This window comes from Macaca nemestrina, chromosome 1 (assembly GCF_043159975.1).
Source record: "Macaca nemestrina isolate mMacNem1 chromosome 1, mMacNem.hap1, whole genome shotgun sequence".
Classification (NCBI taxonomy): Eukaryota; Metazoa; Chordata; class Mammalia; order Primates; family Cercopithecidae; genus Macaca; species Macaca nemestrina.
The window spans coordinates 71,123,571-71,139,049 of record NC_092125.1 but is presented as its reverse complement, the minus strand read 5'-3'; the positions used below and the strand labels follow the sequence as shown (position 1 = coordinate 71,139,049).

General features: G+C 49.3%; 1 protein-coding gene across 8 annotated transcripts in view; it reads right to left on the bottom strand.

Annotated features, from left to right (window-relative positions):
- The window catches only part of LOC105493539 (vasohibin 2), a 54,272-nt gene that overhangs the window by 729 nt on the left and 38,064 nt on the right, over positions 1 to 15,479 (bottom strand). For all 8 annotated transcript variants that reach the window (XM_024796496.2, XM_024796497.2, XM_071080417.1 and 5 more), the window contains one exon: positions 14,778 to 14,893. In XM_024796496.2, coding sequence (XP_024652264.1) covers positions 14,778 to 14,893 — 116 coding nt within the window. The remainder of the gene's footprint in view (positions 1 to 14,777; positions 14,894 to 15,479) is intronic.

Here is a 15,479-nt window from a genome sequence, read left to right as displayed (position 1 = left end):
ACGACTCACATTCCCAGGGAGAGGGTTAATGTTCCAGGCTTAAATGTATAAAATCAAGGTGAATCTTAGGATTCATCTGAAAAAGCATGTCAGTGTGGAAACACTCAGTGGTGAAACATCTCTTCCCTAAAAACATGCTAAAGTCACTTCCAACATAAAACTACAACTAAGCAATTATGCAAAGTCATGTGAGAAAGTACTTCAAGCTGGGAAATACAACATTCAGTAGCACATCATCTGTCTTCATTAAAGATGCATCCTAAATGACTTCCAAAATACAACTATGCCTAAACAATCTCACAATGTGTCTTACAACTTTTCCATTTCTTAATGAGCCTCTTCTCACCTTGGATAAGAGAGAACTGAGATGAATCAAGATTAGGATGTTCAGTATGGCTAGTGAGTTCTAATTCAAAAGTTTCACATCCATTTTTGCAAGAAAAAGACATGTTTAGGTTACACATGAACGTCGGTTTTTGTTTTTGTTTTTTTGAGACGGAGTTTTGCCCTTGTTGCCCAGGCTGGAGTGCAGTGGAACAATCTTGGCTCACTGCAACCTCTGCCTCCCCGGTTCAAGCGATTCTGCTGCCTCAGCCTCCCGAGTAGCTGGGATTACAGGCACGTGCCACCACACCCGGCCAATTTTGTATTTTTGGTAGACACTGGGTTTCACCATGTTGGTCAGGCTGGTCTCGAACTCCTGACCTCAGGTGATCTCCCCGCCTCGGCCTGCCACAATGCTGGGATTACAGGCATGAGCCACTACACCCTGCCAAACCTTGTTCTTAAGTATTTAAAAAAAAAAACAGACCAAAAAGAAAACGTAATTGTTAGAAGCTTTCTTAGTTGATGCCCTTGGAAGATTTCCTAACAGCTAATGGTTTTTCCCTGGCATAAAAGTGGTCCAATTAATTCAATGTTGATAGAACTAGAAATCAACAGCTAGCTTCTATCTAAAGCACAGCTCAGTAAATGGCATTAATCTCTGCCAGCAATTCCACTACTCTCTCTCTGTCTCTCTTTCTCTCTCTCTCTCTCTCTCTCTTTCTCTCTCTCTCAGATGGGGAGGAACAGTCATCAACAGTCTGATCATCCCTTCTGAAACCTGACTGCTCAAGGTGGTCAAGAAACCGTCCCTGACTAGGCCCTACTCAAATAACTTGTAACCTTACTTATCTGTTGCATGAGACTTATTTCTTAGCTTGACCATGTCCCCTCCTTTATCGATCAGGAATTATGCCTTTTATTTCTTTGTGTGTCTCCCCATGGTGCCTGGGACATACACATGATGCTAATTAACACAGCTGACTGCCAGTAGAAATCCCTACACTTCAGTGTGTAGACTCCAGCTCATTGTATCAGAGTTCAAGGCTTCTGGCCTTCAGGGGATGGTGTCCTCCAGCCTCTGCATGCCCTGGAGATTAGCCATTCCCCTAAACAAAGCCACTACTACAGGCCTGGAGGAGTGGCCCCCAGAGGACACTATGAGGACCATTCTTGGGTTGACAGGAAAAGGAACACACATTTGCTTGGGGATTCAAACTTATATTCCAACCCTAGCCCTCAGCCCACTAATGTGGAGAGAACCAGGGTTCTTACACACAAGTCAGGTTTAATGAGTCCATATGCATCTGGTTCTCTCATAAAGCCTGAAGTGAAGCCTCCATTTTGTCTCCTTGCCTGAGGTGGTGTCATCTTTACAAATAGCTAATTTGAGACTTTCTCAAGTAGACTCCCCATACATTAGCATCAGCCTGACGAAAATGTGGTTAGAAAAGTAAATCACTTCTCCGCAGTGTGCCCCACTTGTAGAAAATTCAGCAATCAAAAATTCAATTTGCCTGCAGGATATGGCAAAAGGATAAACCTGCAGTACCTATGCATTCCTTGCTTTAGAAAAAGATTAAATGCGGGTCATTTCCTAGAGCTAGTAAAATACTATTTCCACACTAGCGTTCCTGGTTTTGTAACTAGGTAAGCATATGTTTCTTTTTTCTTTTTTTTTTTTTTGAGACGGAGTCTAGCTCTGTCACCCAGGCTGGAGTGCAGTGGCCGGATCTCAGCTCACTACAAGCTCCGCCTCCCGGGTTTACGCCATTCTCCTGCCTCAGCCTCCCGAGTAGCTGGGACTACAGGCGCCCGCCACCTCGCCCGGCTAGTTTTTTGTATTTTTTAGTAGAGACGGGGTTTCACCTTGTTAGCCAGGATGGTCTTGATCTTCTGACCTCGTGATCCGCCCGTCTCGGCCTCCCAAAGTGCTGGGATTACAGGCTTGAGCCACCGCGCCCAGCCAAGCATATATTTCTTACCCAGATATAAACTACATTTGTATTAGATGATTTTCATAACTGATTTATCTAACGATCTGTGTGTGGCAGCGTCTATTAGTTGCCCTTCCACATTCACTCTTCCCTTCTTTAGTAAACACCCCCGTCTCCCATCCCTGACTTTTAGCTAGGTGTATAACTGCCTTGAATACAAAGTCTATCTTCCAGCCTCCCTGTACCCAGGCATGGCCTCAGACTAAGTTGTAGCCAGTGAGATTTAAATGCAAGTGTGGTGTGGCAGTTAGCAGACATGTCTTCAAAAGACAACTGATATGTGCCCTTCAACTTTTTCTTCCTTTGTTCTTCCTACTGATGGGAACATGGAAGTGATGGCTGGAGTGGGGACCTCAAGATGATCTCTAGGGCTGGGCATAGTGGCTTAGGTCTGTAATTCCAGCACTTTGGGAGGCTGAGGTGGGTGGATCATTTGAGGTCAGGAGTTTGAGACCAGCCTGACCAACATGGTGAAACCCCATCTCTACTAAAAATACAAAAAAACAGCCGGGTATGTGGTGCATTCCTGTAGTCGCAGCTACTCGGGAGGCTGAGGCAGAATCGCTGGAACCTGGGAAGTGGAGGTTGCAGTGAGCCAAGGATGCGCCACTGCACTCTACCCTGAACAACAGAGTGAGATTCTGTCTCAAAAAATTTAAAAAAAGAGATGGGTTCTAAAGATGGCAGCGCAGCAGGAAGCCCATTTCCACCACCTCTGTTGAGCTGCTTTTACATAAAAGTGAATCATGGCTGGTGCGGTGGGTCATGCTTGTAGTACCAGCACTACTGCTAAGGGAGGATCACTTGAGCCCAGGAGTTTCAGACCAGCCTAGGCAACATGGTGAAACCTCATCTCTACAAAAAAAAAAAGAAAATGCAAAAAAATTAGCCAGATGTGGTACGTGCAACTGTAGTCCCAGCTACTTGGAAGACTGAGATGGGAAGATTGCTTGAACCCAGGAAGTGGAAGTTGCGGTGAGCCTAGATCACACAACTGCATTCCAGCCTGGAAATGTAGGCTGGAATTTCTCAAAAAAAGAAGAAAAAAAGAGTGAATTATGTTTAAGCTACAGCTTACACCCAACCTTAGCCAAATCTGTTCCACTAATAGTGGGTGCTAAGTCAACCTGAGGAAGGTTACTGTGTGGAGTATGGAGAACATGTTCCTAGCAAGTTCTAACTCGGGAGGAATGGCCACAGTCCAAATGAAGTCAGGAGTCACACTCACTTCTAAGAGTCAGTCTTCTTCCCTGTAACCCTGCAAACTATGTAGGACCTAAGCCATGGTAGCTCTTTAGATCTCCTGTTGTCTCTGAAAATTAAGCAGTGCATGTGCTTAACAAGAGACGCTTGTTCCATGGTCCTTGTAGGACCTACCAGTTAGCTCATCCCAGTTTCTGAAGCTTTCTTACATATGCTCCCTTCCTGGCCTGGCATCTTCCTCAACACCAAGTCACACCTCTCCTCCTTCTGAAACTCTAAATATGCTGCCCTTCATATAAGAAAATAAGACACTAGCTTCATAGTATTTTCAAGTTGTTGGACTAGATCTGCACTGACCTGTTCTCTCTCTCAGTCCTGTGCCAGACAGTCTATCCTGGAAAGTCAGTGGCCAGGAGAGCCTACAGGGTAGGCTCAGGGAGAAAACAAAACCCACCCGCTCATCCCTGTCATGGAGGCTCACTGGGATCACTGTAGCTAACTAGCCACAGGCCTGCCACCTCCTTGAGAAGCCACTTTCTGGCCACTTGCCTTAATTCCTCACTTTGGAGCCCCTCAGTCCATAAATTTTTTTTGTAGTTCATGTGTTTCTTAAACTTCACTCTACCATTACCTGTGTTCTGCTATTGGCACCTTTGAAAATAGATGAAATTTAACTTGGGAACCTTTGGACTCTTTTTTTTAGTCTTTCCCTGGCACTTGCACCAGTTTTCCCATGCCTTCCAGGTACCAGGAAATCACCATTATAAATAGCTTTTATGTATTCAGGCACTTAACGATGTGCCAGGCATTGTTCTAAGAGGTTTCCGTGGATTAATTAATCCTCACCATAACCCATGGGGTTGATACTGGTATTGTCCATTTTATAGAAGAGAAAATGGAGGTACTGAAAGGTAGGGAACTTGCTCAAAGCAAAGTCACAGTTAGCAGGCGTTGGAACCAGAGTTGGTCCCCAGAATCTAGAGCCCACACCCTTAACCACAATGCAAACTTCCCCCTTCCTCTGCCAGCTCAAAGCATCTTTCCAAGCATCTGCGAAGGACACCATGGCCACTCCTGCCTCTGCACCTTGGCTTATGCTGTCTCCTGTCTAGAATGCTCTCCCTGACATCTCCTCATCCTTAAAGGGCCATCCCAAATGTCACTTACTTCAGGACTTATTTTCTGACTCCCTACTGTCACAATCCACTACTTGCTCTGTATGCTCTGTCATTTTCTTTGGTACATTTGCTGTGGCTTAAATGTGTCCCCCAAAGTTCATGGGTTTGGAAACTGGATCCTCGGTCCAGTGGGGTTGGCAGGCAGGGCTTAGTGGGAGGTGTGTGGATCCTTTGGAAACTCTATCCTCGGTGCAGTGGGGTTGGGAGGCAGGGCTTAGTGGGAGGTGTGTGGATCCTTTGGAAACTCAATCCTCGGTGCAGTGGGGTTGGCAGGCAGGGCTTAGTGGGAGGTGTGTGGATCCTTTGGAAACTCTATCCTCGGTGCAGTGGGGTTGGCAGGCAGGGCTTAGTGGGAGGTGTGTGGATCCTTTGGAAACTCGATCCTCAGTGCAGTGGGGTTGGGAGGCAGGGCTTAGTGGGAGGGGTGTGGATCCTTTGGAAACTCGATCCTCGGTGCAGTGGGGTTGGGAGGCAGGGCTTAGTGGGAGGTGTGTGGATCCTTTGGAAACTGGATCCTCAGTGCAGTGGGGTTGGGAGGCAGGGCTTAGTGGGAGGGGTGTGGATCCTTTGGAAACTCGATCCTCGGTGCAGTGGGGTTGGGAGGCAGGGCTTAGTGGGAGGTGTGTGGATCCTGGGGCATCACCCTCATGAATAGATTAGTGTTGTTTTCTCAGGAGCGGGTTTCTTATAAAAGAATGAGTTTGGCCCCTTTGCTCACTCGTGCTTACTCTCTTTCCTCTCTCCCTCCTTTGCCCTTCTGTCATGGGACAGGGCAACAAGAAGGCTCTCACCAGATGTCAGCCACTTGATCTTGGGTTTCTCAGCATCCAGAACTATGGGCCAATACATACATTTCCTGTTCATTATAAAGGACCCAGTCTCAGGTATTCTGTTACAACACAAAATGGACTAAGACAACATCTGTTCAAGAATCCTGCCAATTCATAACCCTTACCCCTGCCTCAGAGATTGTGAACAATTTGAAAGCAGGGACCAAGGAAATTCATCTATGAATCCCACTGCGGAATATGTACCTATCAATCAAATTCTCACTAACATGTAAATGGATGATAGGGAATCATCTGTTACTTTCATCATGGGATATTTTATTTTAGAGACCAAGTCCTAAGCCAGGGATTCAAGTTACCATGACAACATTTTCAGAATTAACAAGCAGGAAGAACATTTATTTTCTGTATTGGAGCGGGTGTGCTTTACCCCTGAAAGCCATGTGGAGAACCTGCCTACTCATTAAGCTGAATGCATCAACAGCTTGAGTGCTTCCAAAGGAAAGGGACTAGGTCATCTTCTTCTGTATCCCCACCCCTGCCACGTGGCCTTCCACTAAGTACCCAGAACCCAGGAGAAGAAAAGGGCTAATATTGGCAGAAAATGAGCTAAACTGAGATTCCTGGTGAACTGCCCAGAAGATGAAATCCTTTTCTTTTACAGCAACCACGGCTGCAATTTCCTTGGCTGGCATAGGGCAGAAGTAGGTTATCACAGCATGCCACCTGCCTGTGGGGCCCAGCCAGAAATGCTGTTCAGTCCTTGCCAGCTCATCTCAGGACCAGAGCTGGGTGAGCTATTGTGTGTAGAGAGGCCTCTTCCAAGTGCTCCCCCAGCTATAATTAGAATATTGCAACGGGGTTTATTTTTAAGAAACACGAGCACTAGGATGATGATTCAGCCGGGTCTGCACTTGCCCAGAACCTCTCATCGGATCCAGGGTTATTATTTTAGACTAATATATTTCTCCAACCCCACCCCCCTGCCATCCTCCTCCAAACAAGGCAAAGAAAGGAAAGAATTTTCTTTTTTCAAGATTCTCAGGCAACATTTTGTCTTAGGGGAAAGAGAGTAGAAAACTTTCCTTTGACTCACTTTGCAGGAGGAACGATATCCGCACGCAGGGATAGTCCCAGCCTCACCTGTTGTGAAGTGAATGGACTCAGAGTGAGCTAGGGTGAAAGCTTGATGGCCTGACCCCAAGGCTACGCTTAACCCCAATGACGGTCTGCATTCCCGCAGCCAGGTGGACAGAGGCTGCTCAAAGCAGGAGGTAGGCTGGGGAGAGCAGGGTGGTGGCTCCACAGAGAAGTTATTCTGTGAAAAATCCTACTAGTCTCCACCACTGCTACCTCAACTTTGACAGTTGCACACCAAGCCCTTCACACTCTGAGGCAGCCTCGGTGCAGAGGAAGAGCTCGGCCTGACCAGATGGTGCCATCTGTGCAACCACAAGAAGCCTCAGAACCAGAAAGTGATGGAGCGGAGACATCAACACATCCCAAGGCTGAACATGCATAGGAGTGTATCTGGAAGAGATGAGGTTTAAGAAAAGAAATAGGAAGAGGAGAGGAAGTTCACCAGGTTCCCTCAACCACCCAGTCTCTCTTCCGCATCTCTGACCGAGGGCCATATCTGGGCACATGTGCTGGCAGGTGCTCACCCTCCCACAGAAATACAAAGGCCAGACTGGCGGTACAGCCTGCAGGCTCAGGAGTCCAGGAAGGGATGTGTGGGAAAGGTGCCACTCTACCGTTAGACTCTTAATCCCGATGTTAAGAGTGTGGAAGAGATTAAACCAGGGGTGCTCTCCGCCCAGCATTTACAAGTTTAAGCAAAGACCCCAGGGCCCCCATTCTTGTGGAGTCTGGCCGGAATCAGGTCAGACCAGGCCCCGATTTAGCATACACTGCCTATCTGGGTAGGCCGCAGAGGCACAGCATGGCCTCAGCTAGACCGACACAGGGATGAAGGAAGGTTCATTCACACCGGTCACCCTCATTCCAGGCCAGTCCGCTCCTCCCTCACATTCCTTGCTTCCCTGAATGGAAGGCACCGCTGCTGGCAGCTGCCAGGGCAGACAGCTGACATTGCTATGTAAACGGAGGCCTCAGCCAAGACGGATTCGGCCCAGAAGAGATTTTTCAGCCGGTGCCCATCCCTTTGAGCTCTCCCCAGGCAGGAGACTCTGGCCATAGGCCAACTGTTGGAGATTCCAGGGCACAGTTTCCAGGCTCTGATGTCACTTCTCCTTTCTGGGACAAGAACCCCTCAGCTCTAGGAAACCTCACCCTGTCTGCCCTTGTCTGACCCTGTGTGACCCTGGGGAGCTCACAGAGGCTCCTGGCTCGCTCTGTCTGAGGTGGTCTTTTCTGATGAGGCCCATCACTCCATCAAGCATCCCTGGGGACTTTGGGCCACATGAATTTCCCTGGGGGAACTGACCAGGCAGTCAATGGAGTAGAAACTGCCCCTTCACCATCTTGGAGGTTTAGCTTTTCCCTTCATAGCCTTCCTAGTGTTGTTTGTTTGTTTGTTTTTTGTTTTTGTTTTGTTTTGTTTTGTTTTTTTGATTCCCTCTACTTTCCACCCTAAGGAAATCTCCTTTTCCCACTGGGGATATTTCTCACTTGGGATCTAAGGAGAATTACTTCTTGGGCACCAGTCAATGTGATTAGACCATGGAATCAAATTTTCTCGATGACCTCATTAAAACAACCTCTGCCCTCACTCAACCAGATGTCTGGACATACGTAATCCTTCCTGACAGAATGGAGCAGGAATCCCATTGTCCAGCTAGAGGCCCTGCAGTGAAAGGAGATGGGCTTTCAGGGCTTACTAACCTCTGGGACCCCCAGGGTGTCCAGCAGGGCAGACAGAGCCTACTGGAGCCATGAACTGCTACAGAGATTGATGATGAAGAAGGGAAATCAAAGAGGAAGAAAAGGGGAGGCAAAGAAAGATGACCAGCAAAGAAAACAGAAGGAGGGACAGCGGGAAAAAGCAGCCACACAGGGGAGAGAAGATGAAGAGGTTCTCATGGGTCCTCAGGAACATTGGCCTCAATTGAGAAAAATGTTCCACATGGTCACTCTGGCTGCAAAACCAGAAAATCGCTATCTGCTCACTCCAATTCGCCCAGGGCCAGGTCATAGGCAGCAAGCCAAGAGTCATGAACTGTCAGAAATGGAAAGGACCTCAGAGAGCGCTGAAGCTTCCCAGCGAGGGCGCTGTTGGCATTTGAGGTGGAACGGTTCTTTATTGGGCAGGGTGGTCCTGGGCTTTGCGGGGCATTCACGTCTCAGACCCCTGGCCCTAACAAGGAGCTTCCTCACTTTACCGAGATGTGAGAAGCAAAAACTTCCACCTCCCACCACATTTCTAACCCTCCTCTCCCAGAGCTGACCCAGTTGAGAACCCCTGGGAACACCCCTCAGTGAACAGCTGCAAGGGTTCCGAGGCCCAGGGCTGGGAAGGAGTTGGTTTAAGCTCACAGATGGCCTTTGAAACATGAATCGCAACCTCCCTCTCCCTTCCTCTTTACAAACCACAGGAAAAAACTTGACAATTCAGTGTAGTAGGTGCTTTAAACACTCCCAGGGGAGCGGAGTGTAAGAAAGGACCCGTGGGTGGAAGGGTGGGGGAGTCCTGGTTTCCCCCTTGAAACTTGGTCTCAACAGATGCTACACAGTCATCTTCACCTGCCCTCCCACTCAGCTGATTCTTGTCAACCCAGTGACACTGATCCTTCTTTCAAAAGGGATTATTTAGACAAGTGCAAAAATGGAGAGGAATTCAAGGCTGGAAGTCGCTCCAGCTGGAGGGAGGAGGTGGATGGGGATATAATGCCACTAAAATTATCCATGGCAGACAGGGACTGGGACCCCACAGCTGATGGGCCTCTCGCCTGTTATGGTAATTTTCCACCCTTTGGGCCCCTCCCAGGCTTCCTTATGACACCCAACACATTTAGAAATGACGCGATAGCCTTATGTAATGCTGACAGAATAGCACAGCGACAAGAGTCACCAAACCCTAGTCCTGGCATCTTACAGTGAGATTCCCGGAGTTTGTGCAGTGATTGGGTCAAGACCGTATTTGTCACTTTCTCATTTCCTCGCCAAAAGCAAGATTACCTGGAGAAAAGCCTGCTTGGCGAAGGCCATGGGTGGAAGCTGAGGGGCTGCCTCTCTCCAAACATACCTCCAGGAATGCGGCCGCCCCAGGTGGAGTGTGGCAGAATGGCAGGAGCTGGAATCTAGAGAGGGAAGCTGGGGCTTGGCGCTCCAGTTCTTGTGGCTTCTCACAGCCCTTCTTATTCTCACGTCCCGCACCTCTCTTCCCCCTCCTACACGGTAGCCCCTGCAATCCCTTCCCCAGCCCTGCAACTCAGAAGTCAAGGTTTCAGAGGAATTAGGGAGAGAATCTTCCCTCCTGGAACACCTCAATCCGTTCGAAACTTCAGCTGAGATATGCGCCCTCTAGGGTTCCCTCCCAACCTCCAAGCGCTAGAGAGAGAGAAAAGAAGTGGCAGGGGTTTCTGCCACCAAGAATAACCATGGCCTTACTGGATTTGCACATACAAAATTGTCCACGGGCACCTGCAAGCCAACTGGGCTCTGTGGATGGTCAAACTCTTCCAAGGCCACTCGGCCCTAGCTGTGGGGAAAAAAACCCCGAAGACTCTGACCTACTGGGAGCAGTTTAGGAAGGAGGACTTTTGGGAATCAATGTTTACCTGGGAGGAAGGGCTCCGGGGCTGGGGCATGAGTCAGGGGGATTCTGAGGCAGGTGGCAGTCACTCTTCACCTTTTTTGAAAAGTTTATGATTTCACTGAACCATGAGCCGTCACCTCCGTGCTCCTGGGGCTTTCCCCACGGGGGGCTGGGATCGACTTTGGGGCATGAAGGGAGGAGGGTGATGGAAGAGAATTCCCCTCTTCCTGCAGGTCTTCCTTCCTGACCTCAAGTGACAGACCACTCCCTTCCCCTGGTCTTTCTCCCCATTCCCAGGTCCAGTCTGATGTGCCAGCGGGGTAGGAGGGGAGCGGGAGAGCTTTGCACTCACAGCTGGTGCAGCCTAACAGCTGTCCTCTGCAGGCGCAGGGGTGCTCACTTGCCTTGGCTGCGTGACAAAGTAGTCAGAGATTAGTGTATGGGCATGGCCTAGGGGATGAAGGACCGGAGGCCCCGTCTGGCCCCCAGGAGAGTGACCAGTGGGCACCTCCCAGAATGACTTCACTGGAGCCCAAACATGGGAGCCAGCACAGGGTCAGACCCCCTAACTTCGCCTCCACAACCTCATTATCCAGAGATCCAGGTGACACTGGACAAGGCTGAGCCCCTAAATCACACCCAATGGCTTTATCTGACCCTCTCAACAGACCCAGTACTTTCAGCCAGTGACTGTTATTTTTTAGGGTCAACCACCAACTCAGTTTTCCCGTTCTGATTAATCAAACACAGGGGGAGGCCTGCGGCTGAAGCAAATGGTACATGTCAAAGTGTGGTCCCCAGACCAGCAGGATCAGCATCATTAGAAACACAGGTTCTCAGGCTCCATCCTACATCTGCTGACTCAGAAGCTCTGGGAAAGGGGTCCGCAGTCTTCTGTTTCAACAGACCCTCCAGGTGATGCTGGTGCACACTCAGAGTTGAGAACAGGACTGCAGGATCTATCTATCTGTCCTCAGCTGGGCCCTTTCTTCAACTCCTTCACGGCAGGATAAAGGCCACTTAAGGTACAGTCCTTCAACTTCTACCTCCTCATGTATGTCAAGCTCTCCCTAATGTCCCCCCTTCCTTTGCTCCTGCCCTCTCCCCCACCCACCACCTTCTAAGCCCTCTCTGTAGCCTTCCATCCCATCTGACCCCAGCTGCTCATATATCTTGCTCCATTAATCCCTTTGTTCTTGAACATTCATTTCTTTCTCCTGGTTATTTTCTCTATGTGTCCAAAGACACTCTGGTCTCTTCCAATTCTAGAAAGACAAAAGCCCCAGGGGAACTCTACAGAGTTTACAAACTACCTAGAATAATCTGCTCTAAGTCCCCTGTCCCCTTACACAGGTGAGGCACAGAGAAGCAGCTTGCTCAAAGCCACAAGCTGGTTCATGCAGAGTTGGAGTCAGAAATCAGGTTGCTGCATCTCTGTTCAGGGCTCCTTCTTGAAAAACGAATCCTGGCCTGCATCAGCTCCATCAGCTCTCATTCTCACTCCCTTTCCCAGGCTGGTTCCAGCCCCTCAGCCCTCTCAACACTGCCTCTCTAAATGTCACCCCAGTCCATAGCGCTTCTCCTTCCCCCACTACTTTCCCCTCTCCCCCTTGAAACTCACCCCTCCTCACCTTGTTGCAGCCACTTCTCATCGTTTTTGAAAAGCTTATGTTTTCACTGCTGAGCCATGAGCCATCACCTCTGTGCTTCTGTGCTTCCCCCAGTGGGGCTGGGGTCCACTCCGGGACATGCGAGGCAGGAGGAGAGTCGCCCTCTTCCTGCAGGTCTTCCTTCCTGACCTCAGGTGACCACTCCCTTTCCCTGGTCTTTCTCCCCATTCCCAGCCCACTCTGGTGTGCCAGATGGGCAGGAGGGCAGAGGGCAAGTGGTGCCCCAACACCAGAAGGTAGCTTTGCACTCACGGTAGCTTTGCACTCTGACAGCTGTCCTCTGCAGGCGCAGGTGCGCTCACAGTCCTGATCCATCCTCTCCCTCTCTGACTGTTCCTTTTCCATCTTCTGTTCTGCCTCTTTTTCTTGGGCTTCCTCAGGGCCTCGTCATCTTTTTTTTTTTTTTTTTTTTTTAAGAGGGCCTCACTCCTTCGCCCAGACTGAAGTGCAATGGCGCTATCCAGGCTTGAATTGCCAGGCTCAAGAGATCCTCCTATCTCAGCCTCCCAAGAAGCTGAGACTACAGGCATGCATCACCATGCCTGGCTAATCTGTTGTTGTTGTAAAGACAGGGTCTCCCTATGTGGCATAGGCATGCTGGTCTCAAACGCCTGGGCTCAAGCAATTATCTCTCCTTAGCCTCCCAAAGTGTTGGGATTACAGGCATGAACCACCACGTCCAGCCATTTCTTTTTTCTCTACTTTCTTTGCTCACAGACTTATCTGGCTGTCATTTCAACTGGCAATTCTAAGTAGATGGCTCCAATACAACCTTTATCCCCTAGCTTCCTCAAACTCCAGGTCTGCATTTTCAGCAATTCCCCTGATGTCAAAGATGCACTCCACATTCCATCATCCAAACTCAAACTCTCCTTCCTCCACATTTCCCAAACAGCCACCACCACCTCCTGACTCCTGACATCATCCTGTTACCATGGTTTCTAGGATCTTTACCATCCCCTCGCATTTATGGTCACATTTCCTGGTTAAAGACTCAACATGGCCCTGTGAATGCAATGTCCCTGTGGATCCGAGTAAAATGGATCCACCAGGACTAGTCTTCAAAATCAATAGCCGCCATTCTGTGCAGGAATCCACGGCCAGGCGGAATGCTTGGGCCTTCATGTGCTCTGGATTCTAGAATCTAAAGGGAAGGGCAGGCTTTTATAGACTGCTCGACATTTGCTGAAGATTGGGAGCTCCTCAGGGAATGACTCAGCCCTCCTTGGGCAAAACAGATAATAAATCAGACAAAATCAGTTGTTTTATGAGCAGCTTGCTATTGCTGGATCACTCACTCTATGCTAAATGACCCTCTGGGAAGGGTTTCTATGTTCATAGTCCTCTGAGACAACCACTACTTTGTGCAATGACAGCAATTAATGGATGTTTGAATCAAAGCGAGAGAGAGAGTAAGGGCTAAGGTTAGGGTCAAGGGTCAAGGGCAGTGGCTAGCATCAGGGGGAGGATTGGGGTCAGGAGGCCACGTGTGAAAGGTCGGAAGCCATCCTGCTCCCTACAAGGACAAACCTATGCCGAAGCCATTCTCATCTTCAGCCTCTCTTGCTACCGGGAACACGTGACCTCTCACTGCTTCACACCCTCTTTTCCAGCCCAGAACGACAGCCATTGTCACCAAGGCCCTCGTGGCAGTAGCTGCTGAACCCAGGACTGGCTTTAGGATGTGGAATGGGGCAAGTAAAAAACCATCCTTGGAAATGAAAGTACTTCGTCCCGTCCTGTTCTTCTGAAAACAGAACCCTCCCCGACTCTGCCCTGCCACCTCCCAGAATCAGATGAGCTGGGTTTCAGCCCCACTTCCCACTGACCAGTACAGAACTTACAAGATAACAAGCCCTTTTTGGGTCCTGGTTTCTTCACCTGAAAACAAAACTTGTAAAATGTTCCCTGCTCACTGTACAGGATTGATGTGGCGATGATAATGTGCTTGTGTGAACACAGTTCACTGTTGACAAGTCACTCTCGTTACATCATCTACCTGGATCTTTACAAACCACCCTGTCAGATAGGTGAGGAGAGCATTTTGATATTCTTTCATGGATGAGGAAACCAAGGCTCCCCGAGGAGGAAGGATGTGCCCAGCTGCACAACTAACATGTGACAGAGTTGGGATTCAACCAAGCCCCCCTGTGCTCTGCGCCACATGGTCCCAGCATGGCAAGAGGCTGGGTGACACAGCATGCTGCTACTGTTAGAAAAGCAGTGTTTTTTCCCAGGATGGCTATCGTTCAAATATTTGCCAGCAGATAATCACTGGTGAATTTGGGCATCCCCAGCATCTCCAATCTGTCATTGCTTAAGTGGGTTATTTTGACCTAAGAAGTAGACGTGGGATCACTGGCCTCAGGGCTGAAACGGACAGGGTAGAGTTAGCCAAGGAAGAAGATGAGCTGGTGGGTGTTTCTGACACCACCGTCCACTGATGGTTATCACACTTTCTGCTGGGTACAGAGGACTACAGAATTTTAGGAGAGTTCATAAATTCTAACAATCCCATTTTATGGGTGAGAAAAACTTATGCCCAGAAAGATAACAAAGACATCCCCAAGCAGCTGAGCCGGTTCCAGCCCCAGGTTTCCTAATTCTAAGTCCGAAGCTCCCTCCGGGCTGCCTGCATTTCAGGCTATTCTTCACCTCATTCTGCCTAGGACTTATCCCTCCATTTGTGTGTGCAACTGACAGCACAGAAGTGGCAATGGGGGTGATGTGCACAGCGGATCCTTTTCCACAGACGTCCCCTGAATGAGGGGCAGTCCTCTTGGAGATTGCTGTCTGGTTCAGATGCCGGGCCCAAGACACAGCTTTGTCCCCATGGGCCAGGACAACCCCTTGAATGTGTGTGTTTGGCTTTGAGTTGGGGAAGAGGAAATATTACTCACGACTTGTCTCGCCTGCCGAGCCTCCTCGGGGGGCTTGCCTGTCTTCTTCTGGGGGACAGGGATTTTCCCCGGCTTCTCACTTGGGTCGGAGAGTGGGCACTTGCAGGTTTCAGGATCTGAAGGAGATGTGAGGAGTTAATCACCCTGGTTCCTAAAGGATCTCCAGCCTCACGTCTTCTTCCAGCACCGCATCCCACACCCCCAGCCCAATCATGACGCCATGGATTAGAAGGCACTGAGCAGGAAGATCTCTTAAAAAAGGAGGCTGGAGACACACACGTTTCTCTCTCGTCCTGTACTGTCAAGCAGCAAGGGCACCACTTCTAAGACGGATATACAGATGGTCACATTGTGCCCCGTGCCGTGTGGAGAGAGGAACACGGCCCAGTGCCTCAGCCCCCACACCGGGGCTGTGTTTATCTGCTTGGCAAGTTCCTCTCCTCATGAAGGCAAAGTCCCATCTACATTGCCCCAGAAACCAGCTTGTTCTTCCTCTGATGCTCCCATCCCACACACATGACAGAATGGTTTTAATTGACCAGGAATCGTCACTCCAGGTCCTGCAGACTGAACATGACAAGTCCACCAGTGCTAAACATAGCCAGGCCTGAAGTCAGCATAATCCTTTTCTCTTAGTGACTGCACAAGCCCTGGAGGGACATGGACAAGCGAGAATCACATCACTTTGGAGGTAAAACTGAG